Source organism: Tachysurus vachellii, chromosome 24 (assembly GCF_030014155.1).
Source record: "Tachysurus vachellii isolate PV-2020 chromosome 24, HZAU_Pvac_v1, whole genome shotgun sequence".
Classification (NCBI taxonomy): domain Eukaryota; kingdom Metazoa; phylum Chordata; class Actinopteri; order Siluriformes; family Bagridae; genus Tachysurus; species Tachysurus vachellii.
In genome coordinates, this window is record NC_083483.1 from 6,692,978 (window position 1) to 6,713,392 (window position 20,415).

At 39.0% G+C, this 20,415-nt stretch overlaps 1 protein-coding gene across 1 annotated transcript; it reads right to left on the minus strand.

The window, feature by feature from the left end:
- On the minus strand, window positions 1-19,143 carry sugt1 (SGT1 homolog, MIS12 kinetochore complex assembly cochaperone). Its single transcript, XM_060860137.1, has 13 exons — window positions 19,034-19,143; window positions 18,893-18,941; window positions 16,731-16,821; window positions 14,951-15,020; window positions 14,608-14,678; window positions 13,997-14,050; window positions 10,224-10,252; window positions 9,688-9,710; window positions 9,415-9,511; window positions 8,026-8,133; window positions 1,196-1,292; window positions 918-1,090; window positions 1-552 (listed from the first exon to the last, which is right to left on the minus strand). The coding sequence occupies exons 1-13, from the start codon at window positions 19,045-19,047 to the stop codon at window positions 451-453; spliced, it is 978 nt and encodes a 325-aa protein (XP_060716120.1). The 5' UTR covers window positions 19,048-19,143; the 3' UTR covers window positions 1-450.
- Window positions 19,144-20,415: the final 1,272 nt, after the last annotated feature.

The following is a 20,415-nucleotide window of genomic DNA, read 5'->3' on the forward strand; positions in this document are numbered from 1 at the left end:
TTTTCAGACCAAGAAATTGTTTTTTTATTTACAGCATGTTTTGATAATATTCAAGAAAAACACAATTCATGATGCATTGTAAAAATGGCCAATTTGTATACTGATGCACGGCTACTTGACGACTGGTGAGTGATATTCCAGAAAGTTGAATGATGTCAGATTGAGACAAGATGATCTAAAAAGCTGTTCTTCACATCATAATGTATTCTCCCCGCGATATAAAAGCAAAGAAAAACCGCAGGTGTAGGACATGTTTAAATGAACAGAAAGTGGTCCTTCAGTGATCTTCAGTGTCGCTGGCGAATAACTATGAGCGATAAACAAGTGCTCGCCGCGACTGTTAGTCGTAGCGTGTGAAGAGGAGATAATGTGAACACAACAGAGTGAAGGACGAGGCTGTGAGGTGATTATGGAACTGTATGGCTGATGAGAGCAGCAGGCCAAGTTCCTTTAATATTGTTTATATTCCAAATTATCAGGGGGATTAACCTCTACTTTTCGTTTTCCCACGTCTGTCCAGTTAGTACTGAGAACTGTGCCTCCTGATTCCATCTGTGTAGAGAGATCAAATCAGACCATGAATTAAACGTTCACTTTCTCAGACGAAGCTAAGCAATGTTTCCACTGAGACCATAATTATATGAATATATATACTAAGTAGGCTAAAATGAGAGTTTGGATTCTTTCAAAACACCTTAGCTACTAATTCTAGCCTACTTCATTATCTGAAGCTTTCTGGAGATAAACCAAAATCTTATGTTAGCAATCCAAAGAGACTGTATATAAAGTAAGCAGTATATTTGGGAAAGTATGTGTTGTGTATTGAGACAGTGTTTATTCTAATGCTTACTACCCAACGACGTTTAAAGGTTAATGCAAAACAATGAAGGGTGTTCGTATTCCAAGCCAGTACTTACAAAGGACTTGTTCATGGCTCTCTTGACCTCGTCGGAGCCGTCAGAGTAGATCTGCTGAAACAGCTTGTTCAGTGCTGCATCTCCCTCTAGCTTCTCATTCTTCTCTTCCTCCTTAATATCACCCACCAACCTGTCCCAGTTGCGGGTGTAGTGGGAGGATGACGGGTATTGGTCTGAAACGAGAACAGGAATAACAGAGGAAAGCAGAAATTGAGAGCAGGGAATTGTCAGGCCGACACTATTTCAGAAGAGGAGATACGTGGCTTCTTGATACTGACTTGGCGAGGGAGAAAAGTGCTTCAAGTTGGGAAGGATGCCTTCGCCTTCCAGCTTTTCCCATCGGATGGCTTCCGTCTTTTTCATTTTTATCTCAACCTGTGGGGGGTGGGAGGGGTGGGAATGAAAGACCAAAGACAGACAATGAGCTATTGTTAAATCCAGCCACCTTGACGTGTTGCCTAAGCACGTAAAATGATCAGGCTTCCCAAAAACCTTTACAGACACAACAATTCTGCAAATGTGATTTGCAGAATTTTACAGAAGCAGTGGAGAGCAACAGATCTGTGCGTTGCGATGACCAAAAGAATTGCAAAAGAAAGAAGTCATACTGCGTGGACAACTATATGCAAACACCTGATAGGGATTGTTTTCACAAAAGGCCAGCAGAAGATTTAGTGCAGACAATTGAAAAAAGATGGTAGTTTTTTTGTTTGTTGAAGAAACGGTGAAGAATAAAATGCTTAAACCCGCTGACACGCACTGACTTTATTTGGAGGTTATTTCCCAGGTGAAATGGCTTGGCCAATATATTCTCTTATAACAGAGCTTCATTATCACCAAGCATCCGTTAAGACCAGGAAAGGAAAATAAATGGGACTGAATTAAATCAGTTCCAATGGTGCAGCTAAAGCATCAAAGTGCCTTAAATAGTGATTTAGGTGAAGGCAATCAAGCTGTAAATTAAAACCTCTGGCATGGCAGAAAAAGTCAAGTAAAAAAGTGAAAAAGGATGCAGTATAAAAAAAATAATAATAGTCAAAACAAATAAGGATCCTCAGTGAAAGAGAGAAATTGCCCTCTGAACATCAGGTGAACATTTTTACACTTCTCTTGCTTTTTGCAGCTTTGAGCGGTTGCCACGGATGATGACTTGTGAGGACTGGCTCATTTTTCCCCTTCACTCGATCTTTGGGCTATGCAACATTAATTCTCCTTCCCATATCTGTTGGGGCTGGGTGTAAGGGGAGGTGACAGGCGCAGCACAACTGCTGAGAAACCTGACGGGCACCAGCGAAGCTGCCTGACAGTGCCATTAGGACCCTGAGGGGTGGCAGGAGAAAAAAAAAAAATAATTCAACATGCTACCTAAAAACTGCCTGCCTGTCATTGTCACAGCCATTAGAGCAGCCGGTGGCCATCCTTGGCATGTCACATATCCTGAGCTTAAACTCACACCACCCAAAATACCCAAAAGAAGGGGGTTCGTGGGTGGGGAAAGGCCTCTTACAAAGTGTCAGTGTACAAGACACTGATGTCTGGCTGTGGATGAGAAGACATCTCATTAAAAAGAAACAAACAATCCAACAGAGACAGATATGGAAATTAAAAAGGGATGAATCTGATTATTTGTGTGTCAGGAAATGATTCGCAATAACATAGCAGCTTCAGATCGGGTCCTTAGCCTTTCCCTTCCTTTCGCATTCGCCCTTTCTGTCCGTTAAGGCAGCTAGTAATTGGTTCTCCCCGTCCCAGCGTAGCAAGCAAGGTCAGGCACGTCCACTGAGGAAATTTTCTCTTTTTAGGGGTTAAGACAGTCAGTTTCTTGGGGGTTGAAACACACTTGCACAAAAACACATATGGAAAAATGTCATGGACAAAACGTATTCTTGCATTAACAAGATTAAGTACAAAAGTCCAACTTTTGACATTCTAATTCACCTCCTTCTCGAGATGCCTTAGGCTCTCTGTTTTTCAGACGGAAAAAAAAAAAAATCCTATTTCCCAACGCAGAATTCCATGTTGACATTTCATTTGAGAACATGTACGACTGAAAGTGAAAACCAACCCCAAGGCGCTTTATTAAAAAAAAACCTTTTGCTTTAAGAGCCTAGGGCTTCCATCCATTTCCAAGTTTCTGAGCCCCTGAGAACCACTGACTGAGATCAAGGACTAATTACACAGCTGATACACATAATTTACTGTTCGGTGCCAAAAAAATCTTAATAGATACCAAAGTCTGGCACTCTGAACGCTGTACCCAGCAATTTATATTTACTGCTTCTGGGATATTCAGGAGCATGCGGCAGAAGCCTATGAATATATTCCTATAAACTCCTTAGACAAACATATTGCGTTATACTTCCACATACAGCTCTAAACATTTATTGTATGCTGTATAACAAGAAGGTTAATTAGTCAAACTAATTAAATTGTGGTGTACACCGCATCAGTAAGCAACCCGGGCTTGTGGGTCAGTAACCTAGAGGTCTGACAACTGCAGCTGTCTCGATCGGTTCGTTCTGCAGGCTCTGTTTGGTCTACAGAAATCTACACAAAGTACAAAGTAAGGAAAAACGGTATGGAGAAAATTAAGGTTAGAAGGCTGCTGCATTTGGATAAAAAGAGGCATGCAATTCTAGAGACTGCGTGTTGTTCATGTTTTAGAGTGAACATAAAAACACAATATAGGATCTGATGAAGCAACGGTGGGGCAAAATCTCGAGTAGTCGACAACATCTTTGGGGAAACTGCATAACAATGAAGGCAGAAGGAAGATTTGGATTCGCGGCATGTGTCGTGTTTGATGATAGTGCCGAGCGACGTGCCGTGCCAGAGTGTTCGCTAAAACCAGGTGCTCCAGTGGGGCCCAGCAGACCCACGGACAAGTGGGGCTTTGTGAAGACTCAGGTCCAGGGTCCAGGACTGTGTGGGCGTGTGTGTTTGAGTGTGTGTAAGAGAGAGAGAGAGAGAGAGAGAGAGAGAGAGAGAGAGGTGGGGAAGGAGGGGTGTTGGTTACACCTCCCTCTACTCTTCCTCATGTTTAAACAGGGCTCTTGTTACACTCGCCTATACAGGCACCCCGGTATGTGTTTCTTTCCACCGTTGCCATGGTACAAGGTGCAGGGTGGAAGTGAGGTGAATCTGGTGGAGACAGTCGCATATTTAACATGCGCGTGTGTGTCTGCGCTCGCACCAAAACAATCATTTGCTTGCTATTGACCAGGCTTTGCAATGTGTTTGCTCTACAAAGGCTAGAAATTCAACAGCGGGGCAACAACAATGGCTGCCTGTTTGATACTGGCCCAAAACAAGGACAGGTTTCAGTCACTAATTCGGTTTAGAAATTCTATATCCACATTCAAGCCCTATTTTTTTCTCTCCAAAAATATAGAACAGGATATAGGAGTGTCTATTTGCGGGGCAATTATCTGTTAGTGTTTGCTTTTGTTGTGAGTAGAACTGAACCTACATGCTGCTTCTCATATCACAAAGAAAACATTTTAACGTAATTAAATCAAGCACCATTTTTCATCAAGCTAAAAAAAACCCTGTTAAAATTTATTTACAAAGTACATGTGACATTTATAGACCAAAATCTGCTATTTTACCCACCGATAATGTTTTCAATAGAATCAAGAACATTTTTAATGACGAGTGACAGGTTATGGAGTAAACAGCACACAGCCGTGGACAAAGCATACATTTATTAGCTAGCCGACCAGTTTTGTTTCCCCAGAAACTATGCTATATATTCATTTGCTAACATAATACATTTACATATAGTGAATATGGCTGCTAAATGAGTGCATTACGATAAACTAAGAAAAATGGGCTAAAACTGTTGCATTCAAATAAAAGCGGTAACTTGTCATTTCTATCGTCTGAATAAAAAGCTTAAAGAAAATGTCCCCAACAGACACGGGAAATCTAGACCATCTAATCACACTCAAGTTAAACAAGTGACATCAATACAACAGCCATATACAGAGCTGCTCAGTAAACAGTAAATAATGTGTAAAACTTGTGTACATGTGAGAGGGGCCACATTTCCTTTAGACCAATTAACATACATTTGCTTCTTAACTTTTTACATCTTTGCTTCGTAACACTGCCACTTGATCTAGTGTATACACACACACACACACACACACCCGCTCGCGCTCGCTCACGCACGCGCTCGCTCAAGCATGCACACACTCACGCACGCACTCACGCACGCACTCACGCACGCACGCACGCACGCACTGACGCACGCACGCACTCACTCACGCACGCACTCACTCACGCACGCACTCACGCACGCACTCACGCACGCACGCACTCACGCACGCACGCACTCACGCACGCACGCACTCACGCACGCACTCACGCACGCACTCACGCACGCACTCACGCACGCACTCACGCACACACTCACGCACACACTCACGCACACACTCACGCACACACTCACGCACACACTCACGCACTTTTGTCCAACTGGGTAGCCTGAATGAGGTCGAACATTATTTCTGAGATGAGTTGAAAAACATTATGTGATTATTCTCACTTTAATAAAAAAAAGTTTCTATTGTAGCACATCATCTGCCATCGACAAAGTCAACCATCTGATGGGCAATGCATGACATTATCATCATTAGTGAAGATTACCCAAGGCTAGCGTTGTCGTATTCTTTCAATATAGTGACACCAATGTAGTACACTGGAGTGTTATATAACGGCTTTGTGCTGGATTTATTTTGCTCCCTTTTGTCAGCGCTTCCTCATACCCACATGCTAATGATTCAGAAAAGATTTGCGGTGAAGGTTTCTCATCCATGGGTGAAGGTTTGTCACACATGCACGCTAAATTAATCCATCTAGCAAAAAGCGTTCTGCCGTTGGGATGTGACAATACGCCATGAGATGATGCAATCTTCGTGCATAAACGCAATGATTTGAAGTGTGCAAATGTGTGATATCTGCATTCTGTTAATTATACATCTCCTGCAATTTCATTGTTTGAACACGAGAGGTCCCAATCTGTGCAACCCGACAGCACGCTGGTCACTTCATCGTGTACATTTGTGGAGAACCGGCGCCATTACACATGAATCATCTGAAAGCATGACAAATAGCCTGACGGCTCCAGGATGCAACGACCGACGAGCAGAATCAAAATTAAGATTTTTAAAAACGTATGAAAGATAGCCTTCGGGGGTTTCCTCCGGGTACTCCGGTTTCCTCCCCCAGTCCAAAGACATGCATGGCAGGTTGATTGGCATCTCTGGAAAATTGTCCCTAGTGTGTGATTGCGTGAGTGAATGAGAGAGTGTGTGTGTGTGTGTGTGTGTGTGCCCTGTGATGGGTTGGCACACCGTCCAGGGTGTATCCTGCCTTGATGCCCGATGACGCCTGAGATAGGCACAGGCTCCCCGTGACCCGAGGTAGTTCGAATAAGCGGTAGAAGATGAATAATACTTAAACAAATCATAACAAACCCTTTGAGTGTAGGCCTAATTAGTATTAAATAACTGTAAGATTATAGTATTAGATTTCAAACCCAATATAGATCGCGGATTTTAATTCGAAGTAGGGATCTCTGTCGAATTTAGTGGATTTATAATGTCCTGATTAATCCAATTCAATTCAAAATAGTTACACTAGAAAGAAAAAGCATTAGTCGGTCAATAATAAATATTAAGAAAATAAAGAAATAAAAACAGCTGGATTTAACTAAGCAAATATTCAAGAGCCTCATTCAAGAGTTTCATCTGGCAACAAGTACTTAAAGCTGATGTGGTGACTAGTTAATCGTTTCTTAAGACCATGTCGAAGGACAAACTGTGGTTGTGGAAAAGATGTTATTCTGTTTGAGAAGGATTAGGATTAAACAGATGTGTTGCCTTAAGAAATCCTGCCTTAAGTCTGATCAGAAATAAAAGTGCTTCAATTTGCCATATTGGAACATTGGGAAAAGGTCAAGTGGTCTGATGAGCTCTGATTTGCTCTATTCCAGAGTGATGAGTACATCAGGGTGAGGCAGAGGAAGAGAGGCAGAGGAAGTGCCTAGTGTTGTGATCTGAGCTTATTGTCAGAATTCATCCGGATCAAATTGTGACAGAGTGATTTAAGGAGCATAAGGCACCATTTTCACACACAGGCCACCACAGAGTCCAGACCGTAGCTGCATTAAGAATGTTTACGTTCTGCTGGAGAAGACTTCATGCAGCGGCCCGACTCTCCCGTCGTCCATACGAGCTCCAGCAGAGAAACGTGTGCCATGATAATCAAAGCAACAGAAACATTTCGGACTTTATTTTGCCCACGCAGTGTACAGCATCACTATAGAATATGTCATTTCAAATATTTGACGTTTGACTCGATAGAGCTGAACTCTCCTGTTACTGGGCACTTTACTGCAGCTTTAGGAGACACCAAGCCTCGCTACGTGTTCAGAAAGAGTGACATTACACGCATGCTGCCCATAATATAGGTACCACACACACACACACACACACACAATACTTCTGCAAACCTCTATATCTAATTCGACAAGAAAACTTTGTGTTCGGACACGATGCTTATTTATTTAACTACGGTACAGGGGTAAGAAAGTTACTCAGGAGACAGGCTTTACAAATGCTATCAACTATAAATCTTTCAAAGTAGTTAAGTCAAATCTTCCTTTTCAGCGTGCACAAGCTAACAAGTTTTTCTAACACTGGCCTCGTCGTATTGTAGCCATGTTAATGAACTACAGCATCCCCTACACTTAATATCTTCATCCCCTACACTTAATATATAGAGACCAAGCAGAAAAGCAGACAATGGCACACTGATAACGGTTTATAGCACAAGACGCTGCTTAGGAATCCACCGACTGTGTTTCCCTGGGGCGGCAGCACTGGGTGCAGCGCTAAGCCGATTCGTAACACAGACAATTACTACAAACTACACTTATTGATTATGTCGTTAATAATGGCAGTTTAATTTTTTTAGCAGAAATCCATTGTTTATTGATTTTATTATGAAAAACAGTTCCCGACAACAATCTCTTACAAGTGTCTATTTATATAAGTTATATAAGTTATTTTATATAGAAAAATGCAAAAGGTTCATGACGTACCTTGGTGGAGAAGATCCTGTATGTGCTCTGCTCAGGAACCACAGGGTGTAGCAGGTGGATATTTAGGCAGTAATCCTCTCCAGATGGAAGTTTCAACGATGCTTTCAACTGTGGAAAGGGGCAAAAAGAAATTTAGTTAAAAAAATAAATAGATAAACAAACCAATTCATTAATTAACCAATTAATTAATATTTATTTTTTTAAATAAATAGATAAAAAATAAATAAATAAATAAATAAATAAATAAATCAAATCACATCTTGTTTTCATTTCGTCCGGCTGGACTAAAACATCTTGAGTTAAAAACATTTTCTCTAATGTGAATCAATGATTTGAAGATTAATATTCACCAAGACAGGAGGAGAACTTAATATGAACATCTGGCTAAATCCAGGCAACCGTTTAATAGATAAAAATAAAAAAAATATTAGTAACTGGCTTTACTGGCCAAAGACGCCGCTGCTGATAAGATCTGATAAATTATGTAGATCATGAAACTTTGTTCTACTAAGGCGTAGCTGCAGGTGTGGTGAGGGAGAAGCCTGGGGGCAGGTTTGATGCCCTGGAGTGAATCACACAGTGGAAAGAAAGCAGGAAGAGATGGAAGCTCCCCGTTCCCTGAAACTTCTCCTAAGGCTTAGCTTTGAGGCTCACTTCAACTCCAAGTCTCCTGATTATGCCTCCTTTCCTCTTTTCTTCCCTTTCTCTCCTCATCCTCCACTCCCCACACATATTCCAGAGTTTGTGTGCTTTAGAGGAGGATGCTTTGAGCTGGCGAGGACTTCTCATTAATGCCACGCAGACTGCTGGTATATCCCGACGGGAGTCGTGAAAACAGCCTGCGGGCAGGTTCCCCTGATAGCGCTGCATCCATATTTTATCTCATCTCTAGCTCGTTTGCAACCAAATTATTACACTATACTCACATTATACGTAATTAATTTATAGGATCCACATCAAACAAGGGTGAAACTTTGATTTTCTTTTTTTTCTTTTTTTAAAGAAGAGAAAAGATAAGAGAGAGAGAGAGAGAGAGAGAGAGAGAGAGACAGAGATGGAAGGAGGGGCCCTGTACATATTTTTTCCACTCTTCTCACTTTTAATCTGAATGCTTTTTGAAAGCACATGAACAGTTGTTTATCACGACGCAAGGCACGCCAGCAGCTCTGACAACATGTCAATATGCCTGTTCAACTTTCTGTAGCTCTTAATAATAGATTCAACACGTGCTTTTCATTAAAAAATGGTAAAGTCTAGATGAACACTCTGCACTTCCGAAACATGTAAACACCATGATTGGGAACAAAACCGAATAGATAAGAATGCTGTTATTAAGCATTATTAACAGTAAAAACGTTAACGTGTACATTCCACCTAAGATCTGGTTACCTCTTTTTCCTTAAATGTGATGCTGACGTCCTCCTTCATGACATTTTTTACCATTATGGTGATAGTGACTTGAGATTCTGTCTGGTACCAGTCGTGTCTGAGGGGGAAAATAGAAAGAGTTGGGCAACCGAATACTAACCACTGGCTTCGTAATATACAAAATCAAAAACAACCGTTTCGTCAAAGCTCACACAAAATCTTCCGTGTTTGGAGCCATTACAAGGACATTATGTGGTATTTCAAAGCATCAGTCAGTAATACTCTTGCACTTACTTGACATGTGGAGCTGCAGTTTGCTGTCGACGTTGAGAAATGTGCGTGTGCGTTCCACATGAACCGAAGGGAAAGACAAACAAGTCACAGATCAATGAAAATACAGCAGAAAATAGCAATGCCATTAATAACCCACTGTATCTGATGTCTTGTGGATTGTTTCATTTAAAGTGAGCAACAGTGCCCCCAACTGGGGGGATTTATTATTATTTTCTTTTTTTTACAAAAGCAATTTAAACACAAAGAATTTTCTCTAGAGGACAACGATCCAAAGCCAAATAGAACTCGCTGCTACTCCACCCGTGATCACATTCGTTTCATTTAACAGAACTAAAAAAAATAAACAACTTTCATTTACTGAGAATAAGTAAGTAAATTAAAGTAGACACCATGATGCATAACCTCGACCAAAAAGCGTGCAATCCTGAAGTTAAAGCCATTCCTGTGTTGATGGTGATGTTAGCTGAATTAATTAGACTCTAGTGCAATATTAAAGGCAGGAGTAATTACATGGGACAGCTTAAAAGCGTACATACCAAATTCGAGGTTCCGTTTTGGTCTTGTGCTGTTACAACGAAGCAGAAAGTACAAAGCATCAATTAGATAAACCGTCTGCAGACTGTGTGCTAAATATAAACTCGCTGTCTACGACGTCATACTGCATCTGAATGCAAACAGATACCTAATTAAACTAGAAGTCTTCCACAACAAATGGTTGTGGAAAATAATAAATAATAAAATAATGCACGTCTGCAGTACGTACCATTAGAAATGCAGGAGTAAAAGTGACACCGTTAGACTTTAAGTCTAGTTAACCCACAAAGTTTAAACACTTGTATGAAGGCAAATCTTTACAACAAACTATAGACTGTAAAATATTTCCTCACTGGATATAATTCTACAGTTTGAGAGATGTTTATCATTCCAAGTGGATTTTGTGGCACCATAAATGAGAGCTAAAAGGTCCCCCCACCATATTAAGCTGTTATGTTTCATAAATTATTGAATATTTTCATAAGCAGTATGAGATGGAGCTCGCAAGCAACCGACAGTGCACTAATGGCTATTAAATTGAGGTCGCATTTCAAAAGAAGGAGGAAAATAGGGGGAGAGATTCTGAAAAGAAAAAATTAAATCTAGTTGCGAGTTTTCTCTATTTCTGATTTATATAGAAAAGCCAGAGGGCTGCGAAGGAGGATTAAAAAAGCTAAAGAGCAGACAGATATGGTAAATGTCCCTCACGACATAAAAGGTCTGTGTAACACTTCCAAAACAAAAGCATCATGTCGATACAGAACAGAGGAAGACAGCCTTGATCGGTCTAGACGCTCCGTGCTACAAACACACCCACAAAGGATAAAGTGCGAAACAACGCAAATGTTTTTTTTTTCATGACAGCTTCTAATTCAAACATTGTAAATATGATTTCGCATCAGAAGTGACAGTGACAGCCAAAGGACAGCACGCTGCTTGATTCTTGAATCATCAAAAAGAAAGATGCTGCTTTTTAAAAACACCCGTGCGGCTCCCAGCATGTGCTGCGCAGTGTTTTTCTAAACGCACAAACACACACGCTTTACTTCTGCTGGTGGCAAGTTCAACAGGGTTGTTTATCATGTACATCAGTGCATTAACAGTTATTTGTTGCCCTCAGGCATTCAATTCAGCATGCTGGGTCTAAGAATAGCCCGTTTGAAATATTGTATGAGTGAGTGAGCTGTTAATGGAGATCTTGGGCCAATAAGCTGACTTTTGACACGTTTAACTAAGGGTCATTACGACGCAGCAGACGCAGTACTGATAATTATTCTGCCAGCATATTTGCCAGCTGTGTTCAATCCTACTCTCTGAGATCTATAAAGCTTAAAAACATCTGAATATCAGGGTTAGGTACATGAGATCACTGCAGAAAAATAGATAATTGCAGTTAATTACCGTGTGAAGGATACAAACGAAACGATGCATGGCAAACGAAGGATGACTATTAAACGCAGAATATTTCTTAAGCCATTTCTGTTCAGGTGATTAGACCTTTTTACATAATGTTTTAGCTAAGAGAAAAGGATGTTGCATAACCAGCATTACTATTTCTACTATGAGCAAATGTGAGGATTGCTTAAAGCACATCAAAGGAGAATGCAATGTTCACGATGTTTATAGGCATAGAAAAATACTGTGAGGAAGAATAATGGAATAACCTTTGCTTGATCAATTAGAAATCGGAGCAATCTGCACTGAAAGCAACTCCGAAATGAATTCAGATGTGATTTCAATCAACAGCATCCCACAGAAAAGACACTAATTCTAACGTATCATCGTTAATATGGTGCTCATAATTTGGACCTTTTAGTATGTTGCTCTTGACGTACACTAGATGGTCCCTCCACTATATACTGATCGTTCCTCATACATTCCTTCATCTACATTACCTGCTTTATTCTGGCCAGAGTTAAGGTGGAATGCAACCCATCATTTACAATCACACACTCAATCACCTACATTGACCCAAGTGGCACGCATTAAAAATATGTATTTTGTAAATATTCTGATTTCAGTTATAGAGTTTACAGTTTATTTATTCAAACTGCAATCATCCAATTTGCATCTAAGTAAATGCACTCTGACAAATACGTGGCCCGTTCCAAAGACATACTTTGTAGGCTAAACCTCATCTCTAAATTGTATGTCGTGCACGGGCGTGTATGCGATTTGGCACCGTACTTAGTGTCCCCTGCCTTGTGCCAAAAGTCTCTTGGGATAGTCTTCAGATTTCCAGTCAAAGTTAAAAAGTACAGAAATTCGATGGACGGACTGTGCGGTTTTCCGCAAGCTTTTCCCTTTGTGTTGAATAGTTGGAGTTTGTACGTGTCTGCAATCGTACCTCCTCCAAAATCGAAATTTCTTTGACTTTACATTACAAACGCAGCTACAGGCTGCTCCGAATGAAGGTCTACGCGCTACAACGCTCGAGTCATCACGTCATCCGTGTAGGTTACACACACTACTGCTGCTGCATATTGTACAAAAAAGCATAATACTGCACAATTGTTATTTGCACACTTTATGTACATAACTGATCTGTCATATATTCCGTATTCATATTTAATACTCATACTGTCTATTGTATCACATCTGTATTATCTTGTATAGTATAGTGTTATTTATGTCTGTACTTTTGAGACACAAACAGCTGGAACCAAATTCCTTGTGTGTGTCAACACACTTGGCCAATAAATCTGATTCTGATGACGTGGCAAACAAGAATTTTAACATAGTGATGCATGTTCACCGTGTTTCTAACTTGTCCAGAAGGCTTTATTTAAAGAGCTGCTTTTTTTATTTCACTGCTTCGCATTCAATCAGCAGGAAGCCTAATGTCCTCATGGGGATTACCGAAAACGGAAGAAAAAACTGCTGCAGGCGAATATGCCAAGGCCCAGTGGCAACCTGAAGCATGGTGGTTGGAAACCTGCTCTATGATTTCAAACACAGCAAAGTCACAAAGGGCAAATTAGAAGTAAAAATACAACATGGTTCAAAACCAATTCTATAAACTCTGGGCTACATTATTTAGCCGGTCTGCTACACTACGACTGAGAACAAGCTTCCCATCTGATTTCCTGTTCCTGTATATATATATAAATATATAAAACTCTCACCATCTATTTTATTGGGATCATCTGGACACCTCCATACAGTTTTTTTTTTAATCAGCTAATCATGTGGAAGTAATGCAGTGACACAATGTTCACGTCAAATGTCAGAATGAACATTTCTGAAGCTGCAGATCTCCTGGGATTGGGAGAAAACTACACGGTGATTATTGGCTCAAATAACCTCTCTTTAAAACATGAGCAGAAATTCATCTCAGCATTGGCTAAAACATTGCCAAAAAATCTAGAGGTAGAAGAGCTACAACATCGGAAGCCCAAACTGGACTCAACTCCTTTAAGACACTGAAGCACAGACTCACTGAAACTGGACAGTGAAGACCGAAAACAAACCAAACCCGGTGTCAGATCCCAGGTGATAGACAGTTTCTTATTCTGTTTAATATGAGCGTGAACTTAAGCTCTTGACTTGTATCTGCATGACTTTTTTCTTTCACACTGCAGCCAAATGATTGGGAACAGAATTAGAAAACTGTAGGTGATCCTAATAAAACATGTACATGATGTATATAAACTCGCTGCCCAGTTTGGGATGATGTGCACGTTGTGTAAAATCAAGTAGCGTGGAAAGGGTTGTTGGTTCAATGCAATGTCAAATCGATGACTGAAATGTAAAAATGACTAAAGTCTAAACTTACTTGCCATTTTCTCTTCACATTTCTTGATCCACGTTTGAAAGTCTTCATTAGCACCTGTGGAAAATATTAACTTTAAAAGTAAACTGGAACAAACCAATTGCGTAAACACATACAAAGTGGAGGCGGTTTGTTGTTTTTCATGCCGACGACCAGATATGAAGCTCGCGTGAAAATTGGCCATGCTGCTTAACATAGGAATGTGTTCAGTGGCAGGTTTTCAATTTTGGGTAACAGAACCCACTAAGTTCTTTAGTATACTGAGGGCAAGTATAAACAAATCAGTAAAACTGGATGCCAACAGGAATGCCTCAGACACCAAAAGGTCCAATGCTTTTTTTTTTTTATTAACTTGTATGTCTGAAATCCTCTTAAATTGTACTTCAATCAGAAAGAGGGGTGTTGAAGAAAAACAATTTCAGCCAGTTGACCTTGTCCCTGTTCGTTCAAAAGTATAATAATCTCGGATGGAGAGATGCTTACACCATAAAAAAGTTGGTGTAAAAAAAAAAAAAAATGTAGTACTCATTAAAATAAAATAAAATATATAAATATATATATTATTACTCATTAACAACGAGGTTTCGGTTGCCTTCACGCATAAACTGGCTCACCTTCAACTCCTTTTCCAGCTGTGAAGGCCTGGTGGGCAGCACTGATGTTGTTAAGATGATATTCTGCAATTCTACAAAACGAGAAATAGAAGCAGATGCAATAAAGTCTAATCGAGTAACTTTAGCGAAATAAAGCCGACACGGCAGCAGTTACATAACAGAACTGTAGGAGGTGGACTGCTGCTGTTCTTTCTCCATGTGGCAATATTTCAAAAAGACTGAATAATATTCAAATGTATGTGAAGAACAGATGACAATTTGAATCAACATGATCAATAAGTACTCAGTATTTAACAAACAGCCATGGAGGGTATGTGGGTGATCACATTGTGTAGGAACTCACCCTGTTCTCAAGAATGCAAGTGCCATACCAGGCTGAAGCTCCTGTGCTTTCTTAGCATCGTCAGCTGCTCCTAAAAAAATGTTTTATATATAATTAATATCAGGGATCAAAATGGGCACCTGGGAACAGCACATTTGTAACCAAGTTTAGTTTTTTTGTAAGTACAACAATAATCGGAAGAAAATAAATGCTATTTTCTAATGGTTTTTTTTCCCCCCATGTGGTTCTCTCATGCAGTCCAGCAATGTGATGTGCCGGCATTCACTAAATTCCAGGGGTTTCGTTACCATGACGTAAAGGGGCCGTGTTTCTGGAGGTCTTGGAAAAATGCCCTCTTTCAAAAAAAAAAAGAGCATATCTACGATGGATAATGAAGGACAAAACAGTCATACAGGTAGATTTTATATTTTATATCTATTATGCTTTATTATCTTACAGTTAACCTATTTTCGAAAACAAATAAACAACCAAAAACTACGGTTAGGGTTATGGTTAGATTATCCAATAGGCCACGCCTACCCGATGACACAATATCTGTTACCCTGTTATGAAATCCACATCCAAGTGTGCCCATACTTCCAAATCGCACCACCTGCTATGCCACACCCACTGGCCAATTAGACTAATTTGACAGCATTTGACTAATCAGAGGTCTGCACTATATTTTACACACACATGCATGTCCCAGCACACAGCATAACAGCTCGGTTGGCATTGGTAAAAGCAGTAATGGGTGGAATCACAGCAATTTCATGCAAAATGCAGTGAAAAAGGACTACAAACTAGGAAACGGCAAGACATAGTCCACATGAGCACACTTTGTGACACAAGGTCTATTTCAACTGCATCACAATGTTACGGACAAGTAAAAAAAAAAAAGCATTACCTGAATGTTGTTATTATTTCATCTGAACTGTATTTCATAATTTTATGAACGAGCCCATAAGTGAGCACGTCCATCCGTTCAGAGGAAAGAGAGCGGTGCAATTCCATTGATTCATAATCAGCTGAAAGTCTATAGCAGCAACGGTTGTGAAAAGTTTAGCTGCACATCGCAGGAATCTCTTTTAGATCAAAACCCTTTTACAGATCGGTTGTCTAAGATCCACATGAGCACCGTTTCCTGTTATTCTGCTGCTCAAAGTGTTTGAACATGTTTGCAAACTTGCTGATGCAGGAGGCCAAAAATAATAAATGAATGAATTCAATCGTTCGTTAAACTCAATCGCTTCATTTGAAATCTCACATTTCATTGGAATCTTTTAGAGTCAAAACGATATTTTTCGTTTAACAGTGAATTTTTTAGTGGAAACTAATAAATACAGTCAACTGATAACAAATATATACCCGTCAAATGTTAGCTAAATCGAATCTACATTGAAAGATTTTTTCTTACTGTATATCAACAAACTCAAAACATAACAAAACAAAACAAACTCGAAAAGTTTAGTGGCATGGCATCATGGGTGTTTCATATCGACTGGGAAACTAGGACTCTTCCGGTTAGTAAAACTGTTAGTATTCCATGTGAGAAGATACTTACAGTAAAATGTACTTTACGTAGTGTACAGTTATAGGTCACGGCTGTCATTCAACAATATTTGAAGTCCAATCCAAGCATTTCAAATAAGACAACACAGATCTACTGTCCAGGCTAACAAACATCAGCATTAAAACCTGTTCAAATAAACCTTTGGAGCACCTAACATCATTCTAGAAGAAACTGAGCAAGAGGACTTTAATAATAACAACATGAGACATAGATAACACAATCACTTACTGTTATAGTCTTTTAACAAGATGTGTGCATATGCTCGCTGGCACAGCCATTCCGCATGGTCCGCCTTCTCACCTAAAGCCACGTTCAGCTCCTGGCAAAAAAGCAGAAAACATGAGAAATGAGTACATACAACTAGAATGAGAAATGCTGGTAATGGTTTAATTAGCCGGTTTTGCAAGCCTGCAGTTGTGTTAATAATATCATTTCAATTATTTACTGTCATGCAAAATATTAGATAAGACAGATTTATAGTAGATCTGCATTATAGGGACCAGAACAGCAAACTGCAAATATATTACTAAACACTAGCAAAAAATGTATTGTGTTATTTTCTTAAACACACCAATGGAACATTTTAATCAAAACTTAATTCAGAATGCTCACAGAGCAAATACAAATGTATTTTGGTCAAATTAAATCTTCCATTGGAGATATCAATACTGCAGAGGCTAAATATTGCAGTATTAATAAAAATAAAGTGGATAGGATAGAAAGCAGAGGTGGATAAGAAGACAGGCAGATAGACACAGGGGTACTGTAGGGGTAAAGATACTAGGGTGTCTCGGAAGGAAAAACATAAAACGACAGAATGAGGCAATTAAAACCAAGGCTTTAATTATAAATAATTAATGAATAAGACATGACAGGGCATGTTGTTAGAGGAATATAATCAGTGATGGAGGATTGCAATGTGGCCTGTTACAAAGCGGAGTTAATTATAACACTTTGAAGTTGATTGGTTTTCCCTTTAATTCTGAAGAGTTTTATTCCTCTTATACCACAAAAAGTAATCAACGAATAAGTGAACAGCACAGCCTACTTTTTAACAAAAGATTCTGCAAGGTTTTACCAAAGAAACACGTCAGATAATAATTTGCAGAATTGTTAGAGAGATACAAACCCATTTTCCGGTGACCAACTAGCTGTGTGTGTGTGTGTGTGTGTGTGTGTGTGTGTGTGTGTGTGTGTGTGTGTGTGTTGCAGCAACATATAGTAATGATCTGTTTCATTGACACAAACAATAACAGTTAATATGTCCTTCACTAAAGCCTTTCTGGTAGCAACATGTTAACAGATAACAGATGTATACACAAGTTAGCAATACCTGATCAACTGAAAATCAATGGAAACCGGTACTCTTAATAAGGATAGTGTTTTTCCACAGATATCCAAACTTTTATAGAAGTGACATCCGGATGTCCCGGCAGCGCATTATTTCCTTTTCCATTAAGTGCACGGTCTGGAGTGTTATTCCACTTACAATACAGCAACTTGCCATCGATTACAACGTTTATGAACGAACTACATGTTGTGCACTGTAATGGTTTATAGTTAGATTTCATGTTACATCTGAGAGACGAGTCTTCGTATCCACGCTTATATTACAGAAACAATCATTCCCTCCCACACGTCTCATTTTCTTTCTATCTCCACTTGATCACATCTCCCTTCTTCTTCTTCTTCTTCTTCTCCTCTTAAAAAGCAAAGCTTGTCTTTTTAAAATCAAGCTTAAATTACTCTTTCCTGAAGACTTTCCTTTGCTGATAAACTTTGCACAGCACTTTGACTGTTACAAAGCACACAAACCAGAGACTCCCTTAATAAAAGGTTAAATAAACAGCCCACAACAAAAAAGTCACCATATCAACAAGTGTATGTTTTACATTGTTAAACATGATTTTTAAAATCTGCTCATTGTTAGTCTCAAATCATTAAGTAATAAAAGGAGCTTTTTATTTATTTATTATTATTTCGCTGATGCTTTATAACATTAAATACAACTATAAACGATTAGAAAGCACAATATGGCCCAGCCAGTGTTGAAAATTACTTCTAAATTAAACAGATCCATCTGTACATTAAATCAGATCAAGCACATAACCTAGCAACACGGCTAGTTAGCTACCACACAGCTGTGCTAAGCTAACTTAGCATATCACATCATTCATATTAGCTTAGCTAACTAGCATTCTAGAGTTTTTGTTATTATATTGTCAATATTGTTATTTTCAAAATCTAAGCTGATTAGAAAGCAAATTACCGTCACGTTATCTTGTCAGTGAGGACATATTAGTGTGTAGACGTCAGCGTTCGCAGAGCTGTTAAGACAGTTAGCTAATTCTAATAGCACCCCAAAGCTAACTGTTAGCTAATAGCATTACCTCAAGAGCTCGCGCTGGGTCCGCGTCTATAAAGCTGTCAGTAAAACTCCTGCAACGAGAAGATGTCTGTATTACTACTATACCTTTAAAAAACACAAACACACTTTTAATACGAAACATTTCACTTTAGTATGTACTCACTTGTCGCTTGCCATTACCCCGCTGTCTCTTCTAGAATGTCTAGAACGTTCTGGATGTGTGCTAGTGATATTTTCCCCCTACCTGTATTCCGTAAAGCCCGCCCTCTAGCGCTATGATTGGCTGACCTCTGAGAAGATTGTGTTAAAGGCCAATCGTAGTGCAGGGAACTGGGTCCCGTTATGTCAATCTACAGTAGGAAGACCTGCTTGTCCGAATACGGGTGGTTTTAAAATCATCGTAGAGACGGCAGTTGCTTGGCTTCCGTGTAAACACGAGGAACCGAAAGCGTGAACATTTCGGCTGTAATAAAACAACGAAGAAACTCCTGACCAAATAAATGCTTTTATAAACAGCATATATGTGTAAATAACTATTTTAACGTCTTGGTGTCTAAAGTTGTTGGTGTTTAAAAAAATATCCCCTTTTTTATTTATATATAAATAAATAAATAAGTAAATAAATAAATAAAAAAGTCATTATCTCACCACAGATATAATGTAACTTATCCACCAGACAACCATTTCAGTAAAAAAAAAATCAACATAGCAAATTTGAGGTTTGTAATATGGCATAAATAAATATTATGGTAAAACAATCATAAAAAGCTTCTCTTTTTTTTTTTTGGTTTATTTATGAATGCACACTTTATAGTTATCTCATCACTGACATATCACATCTACAATATAAAACCTTTTTTTTTGTTTGTTTTGTTTTTTATTTAGCTGAAAATGGCTGAAAAACATGTCTTCTACAAAAGGAAGCTGATAATGAAGCTAATTCAAAGAAGAATAAAATGCACAAGACCAAGTGCAAGGTCTACTGGCTACACCCTGTGGTCACACGCCTATGTCACGATACAGCTATAAACACTACAGTACAGTATTCATGTCCAGTCCTATCAGTAAAACAGCATATAACCTATATATAATTTCTACTTTGTTAATTGAATCAAATGCTTCTAAGATATTACAGATGTTACGGTTAATGATGTCTGTTTCTCTCTCTGTTTTATTTCCCCATTGTTTTTCACTTGAATTCTGTTGGTTGCTCTATTACATTAAAAGTGGAAAAAAGATCTCACCGTTAATGAAATTTTTTTCGTGTGTAAACTTTATTTTTTTTTTACGGGTGTGTAGACTTTATATCCACTGTTATGTAGATTCACCGTGTAGGTGAGTATGATACTGGTTAGAAAAGCAAAGTAAATCCAGCACCCAGCTGATAGATAGATAGATAGATAGATAGATAGATAGATAGATAGATAGATAGATAGATAGATAGATCCCATTATCCCATATCACATTATTCCAAGTGGTCAAAGTAAAAAGTGAAAAAAGGTATTTTATCATTACAAAATATAAAAACATGCAGGGCCAACATTA